Source organism: Pelophylax lessonae (assembly GCF_965119305.1).
Source record: "Pelophylax lessonae genome assembly, chromosome: 7".
Lineage (NCBI taxonomy): Eukaryota > Metazoa > Chordata > Amphibia > Anura > Ranidae > Pelophylax > Pelophylax lessonae.
Genome location: NC_138774.1, coordinates 156,758,455 through 156,784,247, shown reverse-complemented (window position 1 = coordinate 156,784,247; position 25,793 = coordinate 156,758,455). Strand labels below are relative to the sequence as shown.

Here is a 25,793-nt window from a genome sequence, read left to right as displayed (position 1 = left end):
AGAGTGCAGAGGTCAGTAGTATGTAACGCAGAGTGCAGAGGTCAGTAGTATGTAACGCAGAGGTCAATAGTATGTAACGCAAAGGTCAATAGTATGTAACGCAGAGTGCAGAGGTCAGTAGTATGTAACAAAGAGTGCAGAGGTCAGTAGTATGTAACACAGAGTGCAGAGGTCAGTAGTATGTAACACAGAGTGCAGAGGTCGGCAGTATGTAGCGCAGGGTGCAGAGGTCAGTAGTATCCAATGCAGAGTGCCAGAAGTATGCAATGCACAGTATAAACATGAGGAGTAGGTATCACAAGGTGCAGAGGTCAGTACTCAGTAGTATGTAATGCAGAGTACAGAGGTCATTAGTATGTAATGCAAAGTACAGGGGTCAGTAGTGCAGTGCAGAGGTGAAGAGTAATGCCTAGTACATATGATGAGAAAACCAGATAAGCAATCGTTCATTTTTTTTTTTTTTGCATGCTAGTCTCATATCAAAAGCAAGGGGCTTATGCAAGGTACAAAAATTCTCATATGACAAAATACAAATCCCCGCTTACATAGCTACATTCTAGCATGTGGTAAGAAGCAATGTACTGTACAGCACCTGTAACTCCTATTCTAGCCAGACCTAAAGCGATACATGGTCCGAGCGCTGAGGAGTTTTCGCGCATTGTTCTTTTTACGAATTCAGATTCATTTGTTGCCTGCGTTCAGTTTGTCAAAATGGATTGTTTAACAGATAATGTGCAAGATACCACCATTCAACTAGCAGTTCTTGGAATTTCCCCCATCCAAAAAGTCCTTGAAAAACGAAGGACATGGTATATAGCTTCAAAACCATGCAAGATATTCACAGGACTTTTCTTCTCCTTTCTTTAGTTTCCTATCATGTGCGGTCTTGGTCACTCAATTTGTTTTGTGCGAATACTTTACTTATTAAACAAAAATCGTCTTCGGTTATCACACAAAAAAAAATTTGTATTTATGTTCCTTCGGAAACTTTCATTTTAACTGTGGTAATCGAATGTCGGAAGCTGTATACTAGTGATTACATTAACGAACGATCGCTCTCAATGCGATTATTTTCGTCTGATTTTCTCACTATGTGCATTAAGTAAAGGTAACACAGCACAGTGGTTAGTAGTATGTAATACAAAGTGCAAAGGTCAGCAATATGTAATGCACAGTGAAGAGGTCATCAGTAAGCAATTCCAAGTAGAATTATCTAATGGGGGGGTCAATTCACTAAGAGATGAAATCAACATGCATGTTACCTTTAAATAACTCATGTGGTATTTATCTCAAAGATAGTCAACTCCCTAAAAAAGTGTTATTTAACAAATGCGTTAAATTTGTTTTGCAATATATAGCACTTAGATTTAGGGCTTTTTTCATTTTTTTAGAATTTTTATTTGCAGGCTAATGTTGCACCAGAGGAAGATAATTCTGTCAATGAATACACACAGAAATTTTGTAAAACTATGAAAACATTCTAGTGTGCCTTCATTCACAGAAAGATCACCTTTTGGTGCAAAAATACAAATTATATACTTCTAAATAACAGGGCATAGGGTTAAGTTCACATTATTGAAGTTACAATTGTGCGCATTCCTAACATGTGAGAGAAATGTGCTGCTGTTTAGCAGACGCGCAGGGGTGCCTTTGGTTCTTATTGGCACCCCCACCCATCTGTAAATGCTCCCCCCCCCCCAAAAAAAAAAACTTTAAAGCATTTTTAAAACATGGCACTGCACTATAGGTGAGCAGGGTTTTGGGTAGAAATGCACCTGCATCTGTGGTGTCACTGGAAAAAAGATTGTCCCTCTATATCACTGAAATAAAAAAAATTCCCTGCATTGGTGGTTTCACTGGAAGGACAAATGTCCTTGTGTCCGTGTTGTCACTGGAAGAAAAAAAAATGTTCCCTGCGTCCATCACATATGATGTGCACCAGTAAATTTAAGGGGCTCGGGTGGTAGGAAGCTGGCAGTGGGGTACATGGGGGATGAAGATGACAGGGGGTAGGATGGTGGGAAGCGGACAGGGAGGATGAAGATGATAGGGGGTGGGATGGTAGGAAGATGACGGGGGGGTGAAGATGACAGGGGGTGGGATGGTAGGAAGCTGACAGGGGGATGAAGATGACAGGGGGTGGGATGGTAGGAAGCTGACAGAGGGGTACAGGGGGATGAAGATGACAGGGGGTGGGATGGTAGGAAGATGACAGGGGGGATGAAGATGACAGGGGGTGGGATGGTAGGAAGATGACAGGGGGGATGAAGATGACAGAGGGTGGGATGGTAGAAAGATGACAGGGGGATGAAGATGAAGGGGTGGTAGGAAGCTGACATGGGGGATGAAGATGACAGGGGGTAGGATGGTGGGAAGCGGACAGGGAGGATGAAGATGACAGGGGGTGGGATGGTAGGAAGATGACGGGGGGTGAAGATGACAGGGGGTGGGATGGTAGGAAGCTGACAGGGGGATGAAGATGGTAGGAAGATGACAGAGGGGTACAGGGGGGGATGAAGATGACAGGGGGTGGGATTGTAGGTTGCTGACAGGGGATGAAGATGACAGGGAGGATGAAGATGACAGGGGGTGGGATGGTAGGAAGCTGACAGGGGGGATGAAGATGACAGGGGGTGGGATGGTAGGAAGCTGACAGAGGGGTACAGGGGGATGAAGATGACAGGGGGTGGGATGGTAGGAAGATGACAGGGGGGATGAAGATGACAGGGGGTGGGATGGTAGGAAGATGACAGGGGGGATGAAGATGACAGAGGGTGGGATGGTAGAAAGATGACAGGGGGGATGGAGATGAAGGGGTGGTAGGAAGCTGACAGGGGGGATGAAGACGACAGGGGGTGGGATAGTAGGAAGCTGACAGAGGGGTACAGGGGGATGAAGATGACAGGGGGTGGGATGGTAGGAAGATGACAGAGGGGTACAGGGGGGATGAAGATGACAGGAGGTGGGATTGTAGGTTGCTGACAGGGGGATGAAACTGACAGGGAGAATGAAGATGACAGGGGGTGGGATGGTTGGAAGCTTACAGGGGGGATGAAGATGACAGGGGGTGGGATGGTAGGAAGCTGACAGGGAGGATGAAGATGACAGAGGTGGGATGGTAGGAAGTTGACAGGAGGGATGAAGATGACAGGGGAGATGAAGATGACAGAGGGTGGGATGGTAGGAAGATGACAGGGGGGATGAAGATGACAGGGGTGGGATGGTAGGAAGCTGACAGGGGGGGTGAAGATGACAGGGGGTGGGATGGTAGGAAGCTGACAGAGGGGTATAGGGGGATGACGATGACAGGGGGTGGGATGGTAGGAAGCTGACGGGGGATGAAGATGACAGGGGGTGGGGTTGAAAGTTGCTGACAGGGGGGACGAAGATGACAGGGGGTAGGATTGTAGGTTGCTGACAGGGAGGGATGAAGATGACAGGGGGTGGGATGGTGGGAAGCTGACAGGGGGGGGATGAAGATGACAAGGGGTGGGATAGTAGGAAGCTGACAGGGGGTGGGATGGTAGGAAGATGACATACATTCCGCCCCCAGCTTCATACACCCCTCCATCTCGATACACCCCCCCATCTCCACCCCCCTAGCATCATACACCCCCCCAGCTTCATACACCCCTCCATCTGCATACAACCCCCTCCCCCCATCTCCACCCCAGCTTCATACACCCCTCCTCTCCATACACCCCCCCATCTATTGAAAAATATATAAACACATATTAGGTAAATTAAGTCCCAACTGTACACTAGAGCAGCAAGATTTATTGTTAACCACTTTACCGCTGAGTACTGGAATAGTACTGCGGCAAAGTGGCTCGTTCCCCTCTGACGACGTAGACCTACGTCGCCAGACTCCTCCCCTGTAGGCGGCCGCCGGAGGTGCGCTCCCGCTGTTTTCATTCACAGTGGGAGTCGGGCCAGGGGAGGAGCAGCGGGGATCTAGTGTGGAGATCCGCCCGCCTGTGTAAACACAAGCGGGCGGATCTCCTCAGTGACAGATCGGAGTGTTCAGCATAGCTGGACATCCGATCTGTCCCTGTCTCACACAGTCACCTCCCCCCCCCCACACGTCAGTAAGCACCAGGCATACATTAACCCCTCCCTCTCCAATAAAGTTAACCCCTTCCCTGCCAATGTCATTTTTACAGTAACAGTGCATATTTATAGCACTGATTACTGCAGTAATGTCACTGGTACCCCCAAAAGTGTCAAAAATGTCAGTCAAGGGTCCGATCTGTCCGCCGCAATGTCGCAGTCCCGCAAAAAAAAAAAAAAAAAAAAAAAAAAAAAAAAAAAAAAATCGCAGATCGCCACCATTACTCGTTAAAAAAAAAAAAAAAACACCAAAAATGACAAATCTTTCCCTTTGTTAGTAAACGCAATAACTTTTGCGCAAACCAATCAAAATACGCTTATTGCGATTTTTTTTTACCAAACATGGGTAGCAGAAAACAAATTGGCCAAAAATTTTAAAAAAATTGGTTTTTACATCTTTTTTGGGGGGAATTTCATATAAAAAAAAATGTGAAAAATATTGTTATTTTTTCAAAATAAACGCTCTTTTTTTGTTTATAGCGCAAAAAGTAAAAATCGCACAGGTGATCAAATACCACCGAAAGAAAGCTCTGTTTGTGGGAAAAAAATCTCGTTTGGGTACGGCGTTGCACGACCGCGCAATTGTCAGTTAAAGTCGCACAGCGCCGAATCGCAAAAAGTGGCCCAGACGTAAGACAGCAAAATGCTCTAGTGGTAAAGTGGTTAAAAAAAAAAATCACGATTCAAACTCCCCTCACGATCTTAATCCGGCATTTCTGCGATTCAGTGCATAGCCGTTCTCTGCTCATGGCTGATAGCTGTCAAAGAAAAAAAAATAGCTGGCAAAGTTTATTACAACATTGCTAAGCCTGAGAGTAAGGCCCCTTTCACACAGGCGGATCGTTTAGATCCACCTGTCTGTTTTTCAGGCGGATCGGAACGGATGCCCCATGCATCTCTATGGGGGCATCGGATGTCAACGGAGACATGTCTGCTGACATCCGATCGGATCCGTCAAATCCAGACGGATGGAAACCCTATTTTCCATCCGTCTGGCGGATCGGATGAGAACGGACAGACGGTCCGTTCTCATTTGATTCCCCCATAGAGAAGAATGGGGACCTGACAGCTCTGTCTCCGCACACAGCCCGGAGACAAAGCTGCCATCCGCCTGCTCAGCAGGGGATGGGCGGATCGATCCCCCGCTGAGAAAAACAGAGTCTGCTGACGGACTACCATGTGTGAAAGGGGCCATAAAAGGGAAACATTGTATCATTTCATTCTTTTAGATCAAAAGGGAAGAACTTCAGTCTGTAAATGAGGTCAGTTTAACCATTTAAAGACTAATGGTAGGAATACACAATAAGAATCGTACGAAAGCGGCAGATTTTCTACTCCTTGATGCCCGGCAAGTAATGCCCGAGAGGAACACATACACACGCCACTGCGCATGCGAGGGCGAACGACGGCCATTTTCGTTACTGGAGGAAGTTTTTAATAGACCCCTCTGGCGTTTTACATGTGACTTTCAAGCTTGTATTACATAAGTGCAATAATCTTTTAATAAACTACCTGGATTTTACAGTATGAGTCAATGTGGAGCCTTTATTTTCTTTTATGGTCTGGACAGATGAGCATCTGGACAGATATACCCAAAAGCCAGTTCTGCAGACTACAACACAATTGTGTTAAACTAACGGATTATCAGGAACAAAGTTTATCCCTAAAGCAGAAGTTTACAGACAAAGGCTATCCAACTTCTCTGATAGAGGAGGCTTGTGCTTTGTATGATACCTCTGATCCTAAGAAGTCTACAAAAACTAACAATCACGGGAACTTTATACGCTTTACCACCCAGTTCCATAGTAAGTTTAAACACATGGAACATATTATGCGTAAACACTGGTCAATATTAAAACAAGCTCCTTACCTGGAAAATGTCATATCAAACCAACAACGCTTTGGAGAACATCGCCGAGCAATTCAGGCCGGCAAAGATGATCATAGTGTTCCGAGACACTTCAGTAAACACCACAACAAGTCTAGTACTGGTCTTAAGGTGGGGGTTATCGAGTCCATTCCCCCCACCTTCTCCAAAGCAGAGAGGTGCGTACGCCTATGTCGCAGAGAAACGTATTGGATTTATGCCCTCAAAGTTTTGTCACCCGGGGGCATAAATGAGGAATTAGAAATTAAAGAGGAACTAAACTCAGCTATAAAAATCTAACTTTTACAATGTATTAAAAGGACATGCAATGTAAATACATTACACATAAAATATTTACATCATAACCATCTAAAAATACCTTTATTTCAAAGTTAAACCTTTTCCTTCTTCCTGGTCTCAGCCGCGCCATGTCATCTCCTGGTTTATGCTCCCCCTGTGGCCGTCATTTCCACCCTTACTGCATTCCTTAGCAAACTCTCTGTGTAATACTGTATTGTGAGGCTGGCGTTTTTTTACTCACTCCCTCCCTCTCCCCTTGTGTTCTCTCACTTGTTCACTCCCCCTCCCCTGTCAGATAAGGAAGCAGGAAGCTGGGGAGAAAGGCACACAGCTAATCGCGAGACTTAGCTATGCCGTTTTGAGACATACAGGGAGAGCCAGGCGTGCCGTGGATTGAAAAACACACTGGGCATGCACCAAAGACGTCATCACATATTACAGGAAGGATTACAGGAAGATTATAGAAGTAAGCCATTTTTTAAAGGCACCTATTGATTGCTTTCTTAAGGCAGATTATAATGAGCTGAAGTAAAAATGGGGAGTTTACAACCCATTACAACCCATTATTTTATATTTTTTGATTTATTTTATTTTTTAATTTTTGTTTACATTTAGGGCATCTTGCCATAATTTGTGTATTATCTACGGTTCTGTGATGTTTGCATCACTTTTGCATCATTCATTAGCCCTTTGGGAATGCACATTAGGTAGGGTATGCATGTTCTATTTATATTTGTTTACTAGTTAGGGTATGCTTGCACCACTTGTGCATCTGCCAGCCTTCCGGGGTTGCACACGATTATAATTAAGCTTCTGACGCGCCGCACCGCACCTGTCCCCTGTATGGTAGTAATGAGCGGAGCTGCCTACTTAAAGAGGAAGTAAACCCTCCTCTACAACTTGTACCTATAGGTAAGCCTATGATAAGGCTTACCTATAGGTACTGTAAGGCTTACCTATAGGTACATGTACCGTTTAGGAGATATTTACATTACAAGCAGCCAGTGACGTCACTGGCGCATGCGCTCTGAAGGAACGGCCGCTCGTGCCGTTCCTTCAGAGCCCCGTGCCATGACTGTCGGCTCTCTCACGCGCGCGTGTGTGCGGGAGTGACGTCACCGCGGCTCCGGCCAATCAAATGGCCGGATGCCGCGATCCCGGAAGACGGGCGACTGGACATGTCGCCCGTCATAGAGGTGAGTGAGCGGCACGGCGGGGGCTCGTTCTAAGGTAAGTATTGCATAATGAGCTAGTATGCGATGCATACTAGCTCATTATGTCTTTCTCTTGCAGGGTGACAAAAAAAAAAGGGGGGGGGGTTTACAACCTCTTTAAGTGTTCCCCTACCTCCGGCGGGAGGAGGTCTGACGAAGGAGCAGCGCTCCGAAACATGTAACCGCCCACCACCCGCTCCATTGGATGCCGGTGTAACGTTAAAAAATCATACCCCGTGGAGAAACCATACCGTTGTCACTTCCGGTCTGAAACAGCTGAGCAGTGCAGCAGTGCGCATGCTCAGAGCCCCGGATACGTAAATGAACATGAAAGAATTTGAGAAGTGCGCATGCTCGGTGGGCATGAAATAATCATGGCACTGTGTCTAATGTTATACTTGCGGCGGGTACATTAAAACACTTCGGCTGCAACATAAATCATCTCCTCTGCTATCGCTGTAACTTCCCTCATCTCCGGTAATAAATATAAAAGCGGCGGCGGGAGTATGAGATGTAAATGTGACGGCGATCGCGGCTCCGTGATCCGCTTTTATATTTATTACCGGAGATGAGGGCAGTGACAGGGCGAAGAGCGGAGATGATTTATGTTGCAGATAAGCTGTTTTAATGTAAGCGCCGCAAGTTTAACTACCGTGAGAAATCCATACCCTCCGTAGCTGAACCGGAAGTGACGAGGGTATGGTTTTCTCACGGGTATGGTTTTTTCACAGAACACCGGCTGCCTGTTTCCTCGCCCCGCTCTCAGGAAGCTCACGCCGACAGCTGAGACACAGCTGAGAGGACACACACACACCGGAAGCGGCGCTCCGGACATCCGCAGCACAGCATCACAGTATTCAGCATAGTGGCTTGGAAGACTCCGGATGGACCTTATACCATGCTCTTATACCATGCTCTTGTCTTATTACTCATGTAAGTGCTTTTATTCCTTCATTTTAATAAATACACTACTGCACTTAACAGGCGCCTTGTCCTCTTGAATTCTGTCATATCGTTTGCGAATGAACATTTTTCTATTTGTTGGTGTGAAGGTCGTCAGTAAAAAATCTATTGAACATTATCATGCATGACCGGAAATTGTCGAAGACCCGAAAGCAGTGTTCTGGAACGAAGTACGAAGAACCGTGAACACACACAACGAAGATTCACAGCAAAACCACGTAGATGCTTTCACCACAGAGTTCGTGAATTATCCGGTTCCAATGTCGATCCCTTCAACGAATTGTGTAGGAACATTAGTACTGGGAGGAAGGCGTGGCTACAAGGTCACACGCAAACTACATCACTTCCACTTGTATCGGAGACATCAACACCATGTATGAAATCAATTGTTGTTTAAAGGAGTTTTTTAGATTGGTTAATGTTGGCGACAATTTCAACCAACAGACGCTGTTTCAATGGTTGTCGATCGAGTAATCGGTCGAGTTTCTAACCGTGTATTCCTGCTATAAGCCTTTTTCTGACACTTGTTGTTTACATGTAAAATCAGTATTTTTTTTTTGCTAGAAAATTACTTAGAACCCCAAACATTACATATATATATACCTGTTACCTGTTTAAAGTTACAGTGGGGGTCTTCTGCTAGAATTATTGCTCTTGCTCTAACGATTGTGGCAATATCGGGCGTGACTTGCATTTGCTTCTGCGTGCGAGCACAGAAGGACGGGGCTCACTAATTTTTTTTTTTTTTTACACTTTTCATTTAAAAAAAAAAAAATTTTTGATCACTTTTCTGAGCACATATTGAAATATGAAGATGCACTAGAGCGAACGATTTTCTATTTCAATATGTGCTCCACTTAGGGTTGCCACCTCATCCCTTTAAACCAGGACACATTACACAGGTTCTGTGGCTGATTAAGGTGGTAATTAAACTCACTTAGTGCCTTATGTGCATTATATTAGCCTCAGAACGTGTATAATTAATATGTGTTCTGGTTTAAAGGGATGAGGTGGCAAACCTAGCTCCACCATATACCAAGAGTGCTCTGTCACCAGGTGCAACACTCGCTCACCTCAGGGACAAGACCCTCAAAAGGGCCAACACAGCATAATGGTAATCAATCCTGTAGATCAGATAGTGGGTCCTCTGCTCACTTCCTCCTCTGATGATAGAACTTCCCTAGCTGGGATGACTCCATAGAACCCTCAGAATAATAGAATTTTTGTAAAATCTTACCGTAAAATTATTTTCTCTGAGTCCTCTGACAGTCGTCGCCACTCTTAATTCATTACGATTGGGTAATGGCTGTGCACTCTAGGAGTAAGCTAGGCAGTTATTAAACAGTTAATAACAACAGGTTTTTTAACCAGACACACCTCTAGGGGGTTGTCCCACAGACATTATCCCCCAGCTACTTCCTGTATCTTATCAGTTTCGTAGCAAGCAGTACCACAAGGTAAACACAACCCCATATCTATAAAAATAGACACCAGAGGGGCGGGGGCGACGACTGTCAAGAGGACTCGGAGAAAGTAATTTTATAGTAAGATTTTACAAAAATTATATTTTCTCTTGTGTCCTCTGACAGTTGGGATGTCTCAAAGCAGTACAAAGGTGTGAGGGGTGGGGAAAAAAACGCAACCATCAAGAGGTAACGAAGGCCACCCCAGGCAAAAAAACATTGCCCTTAAAGGAACTGGAAAAATCCAGGACCACAAAAAATCAAAGAAGAGCCAAAACACTCTTCAAACAACTGCCGCACTTAAAACTTTGCGGCCAAAAGAAGCATCCGAGGATGCCAAAACATCAAGTTTGTAAAACTTGTAAAGGCATGTACAGACGACCAAGTCGCCGCCTTACACACCTGAGCCACAGAAGCCTGATGGCGAAAAGCTCCAGAGGCACTGATGGCCCGTACCACAGCTAAAGAATGCAAGGCCACCTCTTTAGGATGCTTAAGCTTTGCACAGAGTGAAGGCAGGACAACATCTTCAGTAAGGTGGAAGGAAGAGACCACCTCGGGCAAAAACGACTGGTTTAGTCGCAAGACTACCTTGTCCCTATGTAGCACCAGGTAAGGTGAAGGGCAAGACAAGGCTGATATCCAGGACACCCTGCGAGCAGATGCGATAGCCATTAAGAAGGCAACCTTCCGGGATAAAATAGGCACTGATGTTCTCAAAAGGATATCGTTGCAAAACTGACAACACCAAATTCAAGTCCCAAGGAGGCACCGGAGCCTTCCTTGGGGGGAGTCAAATGACGCACCCCCTGAATGAAAGTGCGAATCAACGGAATGGTCGCCAGGGGGCGCTGGAAAAAGATGGCCAAAGCCGACAACTGGCCCTTAATGGTGGTCAGCGCTAAACGCTGATCTACCCCTTCCAGCAGGAAGCCCAAGACCTTTGCTACTGAGAAGGCACCCGGGTGAAGACCCCGCAAATCACACCAGGTAAAATAGGTTAACCAGCCTTGGTCTGCCTATCTTCCAGATCGGCAGCATCCATATTGGCATACACTTCTACCCTAAGAGACTGCTCCTGGCTCCTCCTTTTTGAGGACTTCAGATGTCCAGTCAACTGTGGGACGCCCACCTGGCCCAACAGCTGTGGTCTATCAAATATTGCATCCACCTATGAACAACACTGCTATATGTGTCGCCAAATACATCCGCACCAACCAGATGTTTTTAACCCCTGTGCAGGCTATCTAAGCCCAGCTATGATTTAACTCTGTAAGTACTCGCCTTATTTGTTATATACCATGTGAACTGTATCAGTCACTATTTAATGTAGAAAATCCTTACAATTTATGGTTCTTACATGTTAATTTATCTACCACTAGAGTACCGCTTTGAACCAACCCCTGAAGAAGGAGCAAGCATTTCAGCTTCGAAACATGTCGGGTTCCAAAGTTCTAGCGATATGAGTTATTTCTTTCTGTCCTTTACTTGCTTGCACATTGCTTTTTAACTTACCAATGTTGTTATCTAATAAAATTTACTATTTTTTTAATATCTATTTCTCATAATTATATGTGCCCAAAAAGTCCCAATTTAGGGGAACCCCATTTCTTTGTATCTTCACCAGGGATGTGGCACAAACAGCTTTAGGTCTCCAGCACCCCTTGCACAGTGTGTTATACTTGCCCGCGCTGCTGAGGATCTGAAGGGAAGAAGGAGGAAGTGACCTCACGCCCCTAGAGACAAAACCAGCCCTGAGCCACAAGAAAATGGTTGCCAATAGAAGTCAATGGGGAGAAAAGCCCTGGGAAAATGGCTGCTGCCCACAAAGGACATCATGCCCACACTAAAGATGGCGCCCGATCAGCGCCAAAAGGATGACAGAAAATGTCTGCTGCCCACACTATGAGGCCGGACAGCCTGCCCACACCCAAAATGGCGGCCGCGCGGAATAGCGCTAATTGCGGCCCCAAAACACCATGCACTGGCTCCCACAGAGCAACACAAGCACCTCTAGGACATAGGAGACCCCCACACCGCGGTCAAAATGGCGACAGCGCCCCCGCAGGGACAGGGAAGGGACACACAGGAGCCGCACATGAGGGGAATACAGCCATGAGGGGGATATCACAGAACCCATACCTGAACTGTCACCCCCAAACAGAGGGCCCACATACACACCCCAACAAACATGGTCCAGAGACAGAGGGGTAGTCATGGTACTCACCAGTCCAGCGAACGTGGGCACCGATCTGCGACAGGAAACCTCCCACCCTGAGTGGGGGTGCCGTTAAGCCGAAGGGGACGCTAGCAACAGGCGGGCGTACCGCAGTTGAGACATCCCAGCGAAGACTGCAACTTTGCAGGCTCATCCCTGACGCCAGGGACACTGTCGTTTGCGAGGCCTGGGCGTACCAATAACTTGCTAACGCTCAATGGCAGGCTAGGAGTCTGTAAGGTTCTAGAACACCCAGTGCAAGGCCCAGCTCTGCAAACGCTGTTGTCTTCTAAAGTCTGACTAACTAAGCAAAGGAGAAAATAAAAAGCTATCTTTTAAAAGAAAAAACACTTTTTTAGAGAGAAAACATAAAAAGAAGAAAAAAGCTGAGACCTAAGTCTCAGCCAGTGAAACCCAGCCTACTCCTGAGCTAGGCAGCAGAAAACTGATAAGATACAGGAAGTAGCTGGGGGCTGGGGGATAATGTCTGTGGGACAGCCCCCTAGAGGTGTGTCTGGTTAAAAAACCTGTTGTTATTAACTGTTTAATATATGTGAAAAAGAAAAGTGCGCTGGTCTGTGATAAGCTGCTCCCAGATGGTAATAAATGTATGATGTGAAGTAAGTGGTGCGCTTTATCCAAATGATTATGTACAATTCAATGTGCATAAATCTAAAATGTGCATAAATCAAATATACAAATTACAGTATTGGTGAACCAAAATATAAAAGTCCCAAACACAACGTGCTTAAACTTCTTAAATAATATTCAGGTGATTACAAGTGTTGCCAGATGGTGCTGAAATCAAAAAGGTGGCTTTCAAATTCCCTCCACCTGTTGGAATTCCTCCTTACCGCACGGATTAAAAGTAAGTGCTAATCATTGCAATATTCAGACATCAATTCCTGTGCCCAAACCAAAAAAATCGTGCTCTCCACCGTGCATGCAAAATAGCTTGCTTGGCCTCTTACCAGAATGGTATAAATAAAGCACTCTGCAAAAACTCCTGGATGTGATTCAGCTATCTATCCAGGTGACTCTATGCAGCCGATTGGTAGGAGCACGATTTAGGTCTACTCATTAGTTTGAGTGACCAACTCCTTCTGGTAAGCAGCCAACTGATTAATCCATCTGGTGATTTACACATCGGTGTCCTCCTTATCCTTAATAAGTGCCGTGTGGATTTAATGATCTCTGGGACTTGTGGCTGATCTTCCTAAATTTCTACACTTTTATCACTATGGACTTTATTTGGATTTAAATATCCTCCGTTTTTTCCACTTTCTATTTTGCACGGATTGTTTTGAACACATATGATATATTTTTTTTAGTGATATCACAATCACTGATGGTTTAGAGTTGCTTTTTTGACCTTATAATAGGTTTTGAATGGTATAATTTGGTGATTTCACATTCACTATGTTTTAGCGCAGCACATTTTTGATTTTAATAGGAGAATACCAGTCAAGCTTCAGAAAATGCACTCACATTTATTCAGTTAAAAACAAGCAATATAATATAACAGGGTCTCACAGCATCCAAATCAAGTAATGATACATGCCGCCTAGCTCCCCCTTTACCTGTTATGCCCCATACACATGTGCAGATTATCTGCAGACTTTTGTCTGCAGACTTACCAAAACCATATAATATGAGGTCAAACCTAAACACTTTCAATTTGTATGCAATCCGGCAGGCCCTTGCACTACATAGAAAAGGTAAGTCTGCAGACAAAAGTCTGCAGATAATCTGCATGTGTGTATGGGGCATAACACTACTCTCTGTGGCTTCTATAGAAGGTGAAGTTCTATCATCAGAGGTGGAAGTGAGCAGAGGACCCACTATCTGGTGTACAGGATTGATAACCATTATGCTGTGTTGGACCTTTTGAGGGTCTTGTCCTGAGGTGAGCAAGTATTGCACCTGGTGATGGAGCACTCTTGTTAGATGGTGGAGCACATATTGAAATATGAAGATGCAATAGAGCATTTTATGTGTGGACAGTTTGGACTGTATTTACCTTATATTTGTTTATGTATTTTTTAATGTTTATAGCAATTTTATAGCAAAGGAATTTGTTACCCAGTATTTATGGAAGTCACAATTATTTATTTTTTCAATTGATTGAATGATTGATTGTTCACTATTGGGCAGCACTATCACAAATCTTTTCTTTACTGATTGCACTGTATGTGGGAACACATTGAGTGATAAGCCCCGTACACACGATCAGTACGTGTGTACGGGGCTATAGTCGCTGCCTCACGTTATATATAGGAATAAGCGGCAGCACACAACATCTTTATTATTTCCTACCCACAGAACAGCCCCCGTACAAATGTGTGCCTAAAGCCTCGTACACACGTACTGATCGTCGGCCGAACGATCGGCAGTCTTTTGTCCAGGGCTGTCGTGTCTGTTGAAAACTGCAAAAGACTGCACACGAATTTTGTCGGCCAACAACAGCCGACTGCAGAAGTGATGTCATGTGATGGTTAACTTTCCGTGTGTTTTTTCTTTTCTGAGCATGTCCAGTCTTGCAAATCTGCTGATTGTCGGCCGAATTCTGTACTGACTGGCGAACAATCGGCCGTTCTGGTGTTGGCCAACAAAAATTTTAATGCCTGCACGACAGATTCTGTTCGGCCGAAAATGCGCTGTCGGCTGTCGGAAGCATCATACTAACAAGCCTACAATCGGCCGATCGGTCGTCGGCCGAATATTTATGGCCGACAATCGGTACGTGTGTACGGGGCTTTACTGGCCAGTGCAGAGTTTAAAATGCCTACACCATGAGCTATATAACAAATGTGTTTTTCTTTTAGTTAATTAACTTTAAAGGTGGATTCACACTATGTGCACTGACAGACGTTTTTACTGCATTGTAAAACGTCTGTCTCCGCAAGGACACACAGGAAAAAATATTTTCCTATGTGTTCTATTCACACTGTGCCATGTCAAATTGTATGCCAATGTACAGCAATGCAGTGCATCGTGCTCCTGTACACTGCCATGATTGATGTGTACATTTTGTACACTTCGGATAAAGTTTGTACAAAACAGAAAAAGAGAACTGCGTGATGTGCTGAATCGCACACCACACTGTCCCTTACCACAGTTGGGAAGGAACCGATGGTGCTAATATTCACCCTAAATAGTAACTGCACTTTGGTTGAGAAAAAAAACATCTGGGTGATCAATATACATTGTAAGGATTTTAACAAACTTTGTTGTCTGCAGAGTGTAAATCTGAATGGGAGTGACTTTTTTCATTATCAATCAGCTGATGCACTTACAGTGTTCTGATGCAGAGAATGCAGGGTCTGCATCCCTTTAGAAGTGATTAGCCCTTTGGATGTATCTGCATCCCTTTAGAAATATCTCAATAAAATAAAATGACATTTTTGTTACAGAAAATGCCTAAAATTTGATTTGTATCTTTGTGCAGACACAAGAAGGAAATTACACTTTTAGAGGTGTTTTGTATAGCAATGGTGTACGGAACTCCTCCAGGTAGCCATATTGCATTTTGCAGAAAATTACAGCGCTGCAGGTTGAAAAGGAAAGGTCGTTTTCATTACCATTCAATTACAATATGAGGTTAATTTACTAAAACTGGACAGTGCAGAATCTGGTGCAGCTCTGCGCAGAAACCAATCAACTTTCAAGTTTTTTTGTCAAAGCCTAATTGATCAAGCTGAAGTTAGAAGCCAATTGGTTTGCACAACTGCACCAAATTTTGCTCTCTCCGGTTTTAGTAAATTAACCCCTATGACTTGTGTAGCAATTGTACGTATATGTCAGCCCTCAAAATTTCCACTCGTCTGCTCGCATTTGGCGAGTGGAAATAAGGTGAGGGCAAGGGTGAAGCTGCATCAGAGGTGGGTGTGCTGATTCTCCTCCCAGTGATTGGCCAGGAAATTGTGGTGAGAGGGGGAGGAGAGGCAGAGGAGAGCCAGCCAGGTCACAGAGAGTAGTGATCTCCCACTGGGACACAGCTTGGATCTGAAACACAGGCCACTGTCAAACAAAGTCCCACCTCCTGGACCAGCTCCTATGATAAAAAATATTGTATATCGCATATAGTAATGTGAAGCCTATAATAGAAGCTGGACCAGTAGGCAGGACTTGACAGCACCTGGTGTTTCAGATCCAAACTGTGTTACAGCAGGAGATCCCTGCTCTGTGTGATCTGGCGGGCTCTCCTCAAGATTCCTCCTGGTGATAGGCTGCAAACATTTAACAGTGTAATTTCATGAGATAATTTACAAGGGCGTGTTTAGGGGCAGATCTAGGGGTGGGGCAGGGTCTGGGTTGGGGGGACAACTGATGGCGAGTAACTCTTTACGCCTAGTTAGAAGCTCAGGACTTGAGATTTTGAGCCCTGGTATATGTTTTTTATATATATATATATATATATATATATATATATATATATATATATATATATATATATATATATGTTTTTGTTTTTTATTTGCAATTTTTTCGCACAAATGTTGAGTTTGTCACAGTGACTTATCTCATTTTTTTATGTGGTATTTACCAAACATATTTCCTAAAATGTGCTGTATTTACAAAAATTGCAATATTTTACTTTGATGAACTGACTCTCGTCACATTAAATAATTCCAAATATTAAACAATAAGCACAATTATCACGTGTGTGTGTTTTTGTTTTTTATTTGCTCTTTTTTCGCACAAATGTTGAGTTACCCTTCAGTGACTTATCTCATTTTTTTTATGTGGTATTTACCAAAAATATTTCCTAAAATTTGCTGTATTTACAACAAATGCAATATTTTACTTTGATGAACTGACTCTCATCACATTAAATAATTCCAAATATTAAACAATAAGCACAATTATCGCATGTGATAACTGTCAGTGAATTGACTTCACTGGATGCAGAGGACAGCAGTATGTAATGTACAGTGCAGAAGTCAAAGTAAACACACACATATCTGCATTGTAGGCAGTATAAAACTGGCTATACCTCTATAACACTGCCAACTTAGTACTGAGAACCTGTCATTACATCTGGAACCCTTATGCAGTCTGCTGCCTCCCTGGCACCGACCCCTCACTACCCCTCCAACCACTTTCAGCCCTGCAACCCAAGTCCCCCCAGGTGCACTAGATCCTCCCCCTGCCACTTTAAAACAGACACATCTGTAGGTTTGGCAGCGCTGGCAGGAGAGGGGGGGCATTGCATTGTACTACTCTCTCATTGAAACTAGCATTCTCATTCCCAAGGTCCAGCCATAATTCATTCTGATCTGGTAGGTGTCAGGCAGGCTTTAAATCTTCAAATTATTTTTTGTAAGGCAGGTAAACTGCTAGACAGACAACCTTGCTGAAATGTAAACAAGCCCAGTATATCCTATATATAGGTAATAGTAGGTATATAGAATGCAGGTATACCTATGTTCAGTAATATGTACAGTGCCTTGAAAAAGTATTCATACCCCTTGAAATGTTTCACATTGTGTCATGTTACAACCAAAAATGTAAATGTATTTTATTGAGATTTTATGTGATAGACCAACACAAAGTGGCAAATAATTATTAAGTGGAAGGAAAATGATTTTTTTTTTCCAAAATTCTTTTACAAATAAATATCTGAAAAATATGGGATGCATTTGTATTCAGACCCCTTGAATCAATACTTTGTAGAACCACCTTTTGCTGCAATTACATCTACAAGTCTTTTTGGGTAACTATGTGCACATTCTAGAGAATACAATTTTTGCCCATTCTTCTTCTTTACAAAATAGCTCAAGCTCTGTCAGATTGGATGGAGAGCGTCTGTGAACAACAATTTTCAAGTCTTGCCACAGAATCTCAATTGGATTTAGGTCCAGACTTTGACTGGGTCATTCTAATACATGAATATGCTTTGATCTAAACCATTCCATTGTAGCTCTGGCTGTATGTTTAGGGTCGTTGTCCTGCTGGAAGGTGAACCTCCACCCCAGTCTCAAATCTTTTGCAGACTCCAACAGGTTTTCTTCTAAGATTGACCTGTATTTGGTTCCATCCATCTTCCCATCAACTCTGACCAGCTTCCATGTCCCTGCTGAAGAAAAGCATCCCCACAACATGATTCTGCCTTCAGCATGTTCCATGAGGGGATTGTGTGTTCAGGGTGATGTGCAGTGTTAGTATGGGCCTCTTGGCGGCTTCTCTGATTAATGCTCTCTACCAGCCTGTCAGTTTATGTGGAGGGCCACCTCTTGCTCTGCATTTGTGCCGTACTCTTTCAATTTTCGGATAATGGATTGAACAGTGCTCCGTGAGATGCTCAAAGTTTGGGATATTGTTTGATAACCTAACCCTAAAACTGCTCTATAACTTTATCCCTGACCTGTCTAGTGTGTTCTTTGGCTTTCTTGATGCTGTTTGTTTACTAAGGATCTTTAACAAATCTCTGAGGGCTTCACACAACAGCTGCATTTATACTGAGATTAAATTTCACACAGGTGGACTCTATTTATTAGGTGACTTCTGAAGGCAATTGGTTCCACTAGAATTTAGTTAGAGGTATCAGTGTCGGTTCAGATACTATACCAATCTTTCTCTACCTACACAGCAGGCTTCTTACTTGACACAACTACACATCTTAATATGGCCTAACACTGGCTAAATAAAATAAATGTTGAAAATGTGGGCAGTTTTGGGACTTTAGATGAGACACCGGCGAGCACTGCTCAGCGTCTCCATCACTGTATATAACAAAACTGAAGAGAAAAGGGGATTAAAGAAGGTGTGTGTTTGTGGGGAAACCAACCGGCCCTTATTTTGCTATACTTACCCACCAGTCTGCTGACAAACCAAATAAACCTGTCTAACATAATAGGTTAAAAACAGGGGTTTAGTTAACACACATTTGCAAAAGCATGTATAAGCTGCAGGCCACTCCACGGCACCCTGTGTATCCTGCAGTCCTAACACTTCCTAACACTACTCAACCTGAGTGTCTCCAACATGGAAGTACATGAATGCTGATGGATGGGAAACAGGTGAGCTTGGAGATGGCCCAATCCTCCCCCAACCTGCTCCCATCCATGACTGGTATTGAAAAACTAATGGCTATGTATTTCTCTTCAGTTTTGTTATATAAAGGGATGGAGATGCTGAGCAGTGCTCGTCGGTGTCTCATCTAAAGTCCCAAAACTGCCCAAATGTTCTATGTTATCAGGGATGGAGACGCTTGCTTTACAGGCTGGTGTCTCATATAAAGTCCCAATTTGCCTTTACCATCTATATTATTGGGATGGGGGTGTGTGTTTCCCAGCTGGTCATTTTTTAGTTTGCACCCTATGGCTAATACATAGCCATTAGTTTTCAATACCAGTCATGGATGGGAGCAGGTTGGGGGAGGGTTGGGCCATCTCCAAACTCACCTGTTTCCCATCCATCCATCAGCATTCATGTACTTCCAAGTTGGAGACACTCAGGTTGAGTAGTGTTAGGAAGTGTTAGGACTGCAGGATACACAGGGTGCCTTGGAGTGGCCTGCAGCTTATACATGCGTTTGCAAATGTGTGTTAACTAAACCCCTGTTTTTAACCTATTATGTTAGACAGGTTTATTTGGTTTGTCAGCAGACTGGTGGGTAAGTATAGCAAACTAAGAGCCGGTTGGTTTCCACACACACACACACACCTTTAATCCCCTTTTCTCTTCAGTTTTGTAATAAAAAAAAAATGTTTTCTATGTGCCCGGTTCACCACATACATGTGCAGTTGTGTGTGCATCTTACAAATGCATGCATGTTCAGCAATTGTACACAGTGAGACTCGCTGCACTGCATATCGAAATATTATTTTTGAATGAAATGTCATTTTGTGATATTTCAATAGAGTTTAAAAAATAAAAGATAAACAGCACGATGGGTTGTAACAAGCCAACCACAGCATCACAATAGTAAGCAAGCTGTCATGAATAAAAGCCATTCATTACAGTTAAAATTATTGCATAGAACAGTGAGTGTTACTGTTATAAGCAAAAAAAGTGTTAAAAAAAAAAAATCCCTGATCACCGCCCCCCCTTTGAACTTACTGGCCAGTGCAGAGTTCCCCCTCACTGTTCTTTTGTACAGTCCGAACATATCAGCTGCCTACACCATAAGATAAATAACAAATGTGTTTTTCTTTTAGTGAATTTTAACCACTTTACCACTAGAGCATTTTGCTGTGTTACGTCTGGGCCACTTTTTGCGATTCGGCGCTGTGCAACTTTAACTGACAATTGCGCGGTCATGCGACGCCGTACCCAAACGAAATTTACGTCCTTTTTTTCCCACAAACAGAGCTTTCTTTTGGTGGTGTTTGATCACCTGTGCGATTTTTACTTTTTGTGCTATAAACAAAAAAAGAGCGTTTATTTTGAAAAAATAACAATATTTTTAACATTTTTTTTATATGAAATTCTCCCCAAAAAAGATGTAAAAACCAATTTTTTTTAAAATTTTTGGCCAATTTGTTTTCTGCTACCCGTGTTTGGTAAAAAAAATCGCAATAAGCGTATTTTTATTGGTTTGCGCAAAAGTTATTGCGTTTACTAACTAAGGGAAAGATTTATGTCATTTTTGGTGGTTTTTTTTAACACGTAATGGCGGCGATCTGCGATTTTTTTTGCGGGACTGCGACATTGCGGCGGACAGATCGGACCCTTGACTGACATTTTTGAAACTTTTGGGGGTACCAGTGACATTACTGCAGTAATCAGTGCTATAAATACGCACTGTTACTGTAAAAATGACACTGGCAGGGAAGGGGTTAATTTTATTGGAGAAGGAGGGGTTAATGTATGCCTGGTGCTTACTGATGTGTGGGGGGGGAGGTGACTGTGTGAGACAGGGACAGATCGGATGTCCAGCTATGCTGAACACTCCGATCTGTCACTGAGGAGATCCGCCCGCTCTGTTTACACAGGCGGGCGGATCTCCAAACTGGATTCCCCGACGATCGGGGCAGAGCAGCGGCGATCGCCGCCGCTCTTCCCCTGGCCCGACTCCCGCTGTGAATGGAAAACAGCGGGAGCGCGCCTCTGGCGGCGCGCAAGCGCCGCCTACAGGGGAGGAGTCTAGCGACGTAGGTCTACGTCGCTAGACGATAACGAGCCACTGTGCCGCAGTAGCAGCACAGTGGCTAGTGTTAAAGTGGTTAAAGGTGAATACACACTGTGTGCTGACAGACATTTTACTGCATTGTAAAACATCTGTCCATGCAAGGACACAGTCTGTCACCGCAAGGACACAAAAAAAAAACGGCTTCCTATGTGTCCCATTCACACTGCAATACAGCCTAGGGCTGAACTCCAGTGTGCTGCAATAAAATGCAGACATGCCCCAAATCATCACTGACTGTGGAAACTTCACACTGGACCTCATGCAACTTGGATTCTGTGCCTCTCCACTCTTCCTCCAGACTCTGGGACCTTGATTTCGGAATACAATGCAAAATTTTCCACAGTCTGCGATAATTTGGTCCTGCTGGTGATTACTAGTGATTTGTGATTGGCTACAGCTAATCACGTGGTACTGTGATTGGCCCATGTGACAGCTGTGGGTCAATCACAGCTTCACTCTATAGGAAACACAACTGTTATGAATCAAATGCATTCATAACAGCGTTGCTGACATTGTGATTGTACAATTGAATAGCTTTTGGCAGCCAAGTACAGGGATCCACAATGACCACTGGGGGCGCCGCACTGCACGCCCCTAAAACGGAACATGCTCAATATTAATGGTTAATGGGTCCATTGCTGGGATTACCTAAACTCCATTCTTATAATGACATTCATCTTTATCAAAAACTATCTATGTAGGTGAGGGCCGCCTGCAGACAAAAACAATCTGAGAAGCTTTGACTAAAGTGGAAAAACTCCCCTGCTATAGGTGTAGGCCACTCCCAAAGCCTGACTGAAAAACTCCTAGAAATTGCATCGTCCTGTTCTGCCCTGTTGCTAGGTCGTTGCTGAGACTCCACTTTTAAGAGATGTTGCTAGAAGATGCTACTCTAACTGCTTGCCTCCACTATGACAGGAGCGAGCTCTTTCTCTGACTTGCATGGACTTTGTCTCACCTGGCGTAGTAGCTGTGAGCTCAGCATTAGTAACCTCACTCCTGTGATATTGAGGATGAATAGTAAGTGCTGGGAGTCTCTTGGCAATGTACTAGCAACATGACAGGCCAGGATGATGTGATATCTGGGAATTTTTCAGTTAGGCTTCAGGAGGTACGTAAATCACCTACATTTATAGCAAGGGCATTATTCAATTTTAGTCAGAGCTGCGCTCTACAGGCACCCTTACCTGTACAGGCTGTAAGGTGAGCTATGCCTAAAAGGCCCCTTTCACACGGCCTTTCCAATCAGGTCCACCTGTCAGTTTTTCAGGTGGACCTGATTGGATGCTCCATGCAGTGGCGTCACTATGGGGGTGCGGTGGGTGCGGTCCACACCGGGTGACACCACATGTTTCCCCAGCTGCCTGCAGTGAGTGCAGTCTTCACTTGTCACTGTGTACACTAAAGCAGTTGAAGCTTTCGGCCGTACACCGCCCCTCCTCCTCTTGCTATGATGTTTTCCTTTCTCTACACAGAGGAGGAGGGGGAGGAGGCAGTCTGAGGCACCACGCTGCCTGAATAACATTCTCCAGGATAAGAGAAGCTGGCCGTCTCTTGATTGCACAGATATTGCCACCCCGGTGAGTCTGACTGAAATGGCTGTCTACTGTCTACAAATACATTTTGATAGAAGGTTTCCTAATTGTCCTAAGAGGCTAATTTTATTTAGCTGAGCACAAATGATGTGTAGTGTTCAACTGATTGGACAACGAGGACTTTTATTTGGCATATTACAGGATCACAAGCCTAGTCCGTAACCCTAAAAATGAGACTGCATAGTTGAGCTGGGACAAGGTAAATTGCAGGTAACCCTTCAACTGCTGGCACATTATCACTGGAAGGGATCGTTCATGTTCTTTTTAACTTCAAGAAAATTGAACTTCAACAGTATATTACATTTTAGGAGAGTGCTACTGTAATATGCCATGTACTATGTCTCCATGTAAGCAGTGTCCAACACCCCCTGTACCATGTCCCCAGTGTCCAACACCCCCTGTACCATGTCCCCAGTGTCCAACACCCCCTGTACCATGTCCCCAGTGTCCAACACCCCCTGTACCATGTCCCCAGTGTCCAACACCCCCTGTACCATGTCCCCAGTGTCCAACACCCCCTGTACCATGTCCCCAGTGTCCAACACCCCCTGTACCATGTCCCCAGTGTCCAACACCCCCTATACCATGTCCCCAGTGTCCAACACCCCCTGTACCATGTCCGCAGTGTCCAACACCCCCTGTACCATGTCCGCAGTGTCCAACACCCCCTGTACTATGTCCCCAGTGTCCAACACCCCCTGTATGATATCCGCAGTGTCCAGAACCCCCTGTACTATGTCCACAGTGTCAAACACCCCCTGTACGATGTCCGCAGTGTCCAACACCCCCTGTACTATGTCCCCAGTGTCCAACACCCCCTGTACTATGTCTCCAGTGTCCAACACCCCCTGTACTATGTCTCCAGTGTCCAACACCCCCTGTACTATGTCCCCAGTGTCCAACACCCCCTGTACTATGTCCCCAGTGTCCAACACCCCCTGTATGATATCCGCAGTGTCCAGAACCCCCTGTACTATGTCCACAGTGTCAAACACCCCCTGTACGATGTCCGCAGTGTCCAACACCCCCTGTACTATGTCCCCAGTGTCCAACACCCCCTGTACTATGTCTCCAGTGTCCAACACCCCCTGTACTATGTCCCCAGTGTCCAACACCCCCTGTACTATGTCCCCAGTGTCCAACACCCCCTGTATGATATCCGCAGTGTCCAGAACCCCCTGTACTATGTCCACAGTGTCAAACACCCCCTGTACGATGTCCGCAGTGTCCAACACCCCCTGTACTATGTCCCCAGTGTCCAACACCCCCTATACTATGTCCCCAGTGTCCAACACCCCCTATACTATGTCCGCAGTGTCAAACACCCCCTGTACTATGTCCGCAGTGTCCAACACCCCCTGTACTATGTCCGCAGTGTCCAACACCCCCTGTACTATGTCCGCAGTGTCCAACACCCCCTGTACTATGTCCGCAGTGTCCAACACCCCCTGTAATATGTCTGCAGTGTCCAACACTCCCTGTAGGATGTCCGCAGTGTCCAACACCCCCTGCCCAGCCCGAATATAGGGGGGGGGGGGGGGGTGGCACCATGTTTTACCGCAAATGTTGTTTACAGCACCAGGTGACACCAACCCTAGTGACGCCACTGGCTCCATGCACCCCTATGGAGCAGCGGATATCAGCAGAGACATCTTCGTTGACATCCGCTGCCATCTGATCCAATCCTGTCCATGAAACCCTATTTTCCATCTGTCTGGAGGATGGGATCAGATGAAAACAGCCAGGCAGTCAGTTTTCATCAGATCTTTCATAGAGGAGAGCGGGGATCTGACAGGTCTGGCTCTGCAAAATAAGCGGAGACGGAGCTGTAATCCGCCTGCTCAACAGGGATCAGCAGATCGATCCCTGCTGAGAAAAACAGAGTCCGCCGAGCTAACTACTTGTGTGAAAAGACCCTAAGGCTGAGTGGAATATTCAATAATTATTTCCAAACACCAACATGTACAAAAAGTTTCCAGTGTTGGAGGGGCCCCCCCTGGAGACATGTAGGTGAGCTGTGTAAGGGCCTGTGCTGCTCCTGCTGGGCCCGAATTCCCGCCATCACCCTCCACACAACACCCGCCCAGAGTTCCCGCCATTACTCTCTATCCCGCCCCTCCCACTCTCCCGCCTATTTTTCTATTACCTCTTCAATAGGCGAGTCTGTCGCTTCCCGTGAAGTGGAAGGCAAGACTTCCTCATCCGAGAGCCCCTCCATCACGGCTACGGTATGACAGCTCAACCGATACTCGGTGCGCCCACTGGGTAATACGTCACAACACTAATAAGAAGAAGCCTTACAACCGGGACACCGGACGTCACAGCACACACTGAGGAAGACATACGAGAACACGCCCACCCCGACACGGTACCGACCGCCCAGACACTGACGGCGGAGGGCGGTTAGGGAACGGGAGCGCGCACATGTTGGCGGGTCCGCGCATCAACTGTACAAAAATTGTCCGCGTCGGCTGTGTGAGGAGGAGAACGGGGAACTGTATGAGGAGGAACATGGAGGTGCTGGGGCGGAGTGAGGAGTAGTATGTGAGGACTATGAGGAGCGACATGGAAGTGTGGGAGCTGAGTGAGGAGTAGTATGCAAGGACTATGAGGAGCGACATGGAGGTGTGGGAGCTGAGTGAGGAGTAGTAGTATGCAGAGGGACATGGAAGTGCGGGACCTGAGTGAGGAGTAGTATCTGAGAACTGTATGAGGAGGGACATGGAGGTGCGGAAGCTGAGTGAGGAGTAGTAGTATGTGAGGACTATGAGGAGGAACATGGAAGTGTGGAAGCTGAGTGAGGAGTAGTAGGATCCAAGAACTGTATGAGGAGGGACATGGAAGTACAGGAGCTGAGTGAGGAGTAGTATGTGAGGACTATGAGGAGCGACATGGATGTACAGGAGCTGAGTGAGGAGTAGTAGTAT

The 25,793-nt window shown here is 45.1% G+C and overlaps 1 protein-coding gene across 1 annotated transcript in view; it reads right to left on the bottom strand.

Annotated features, from left to right (window-relative positions):
* SMARCA1 (SNF2 related chromatin remodeling ATPase 1) overlaps positions 1-25,312 on the bottom strand; it is a 373,846-nt gene extending 348,534 nt beyond the window's left edge. The window contains exon 1 of the mRNA XM_082262882.1: positions 25,013-25,312. Within this exon, the coding sequence (XP_082119008.1) occupies positions 25,013-25,084 (72 nt within the window). The 5' untranslated portion in view covers positions 25,085-25,312. The remainder of the gene's footprint in view (positions 1-25,012) is intronic.
* Positions 25,313-25,793: the final 481 nt, after the last annotated feature.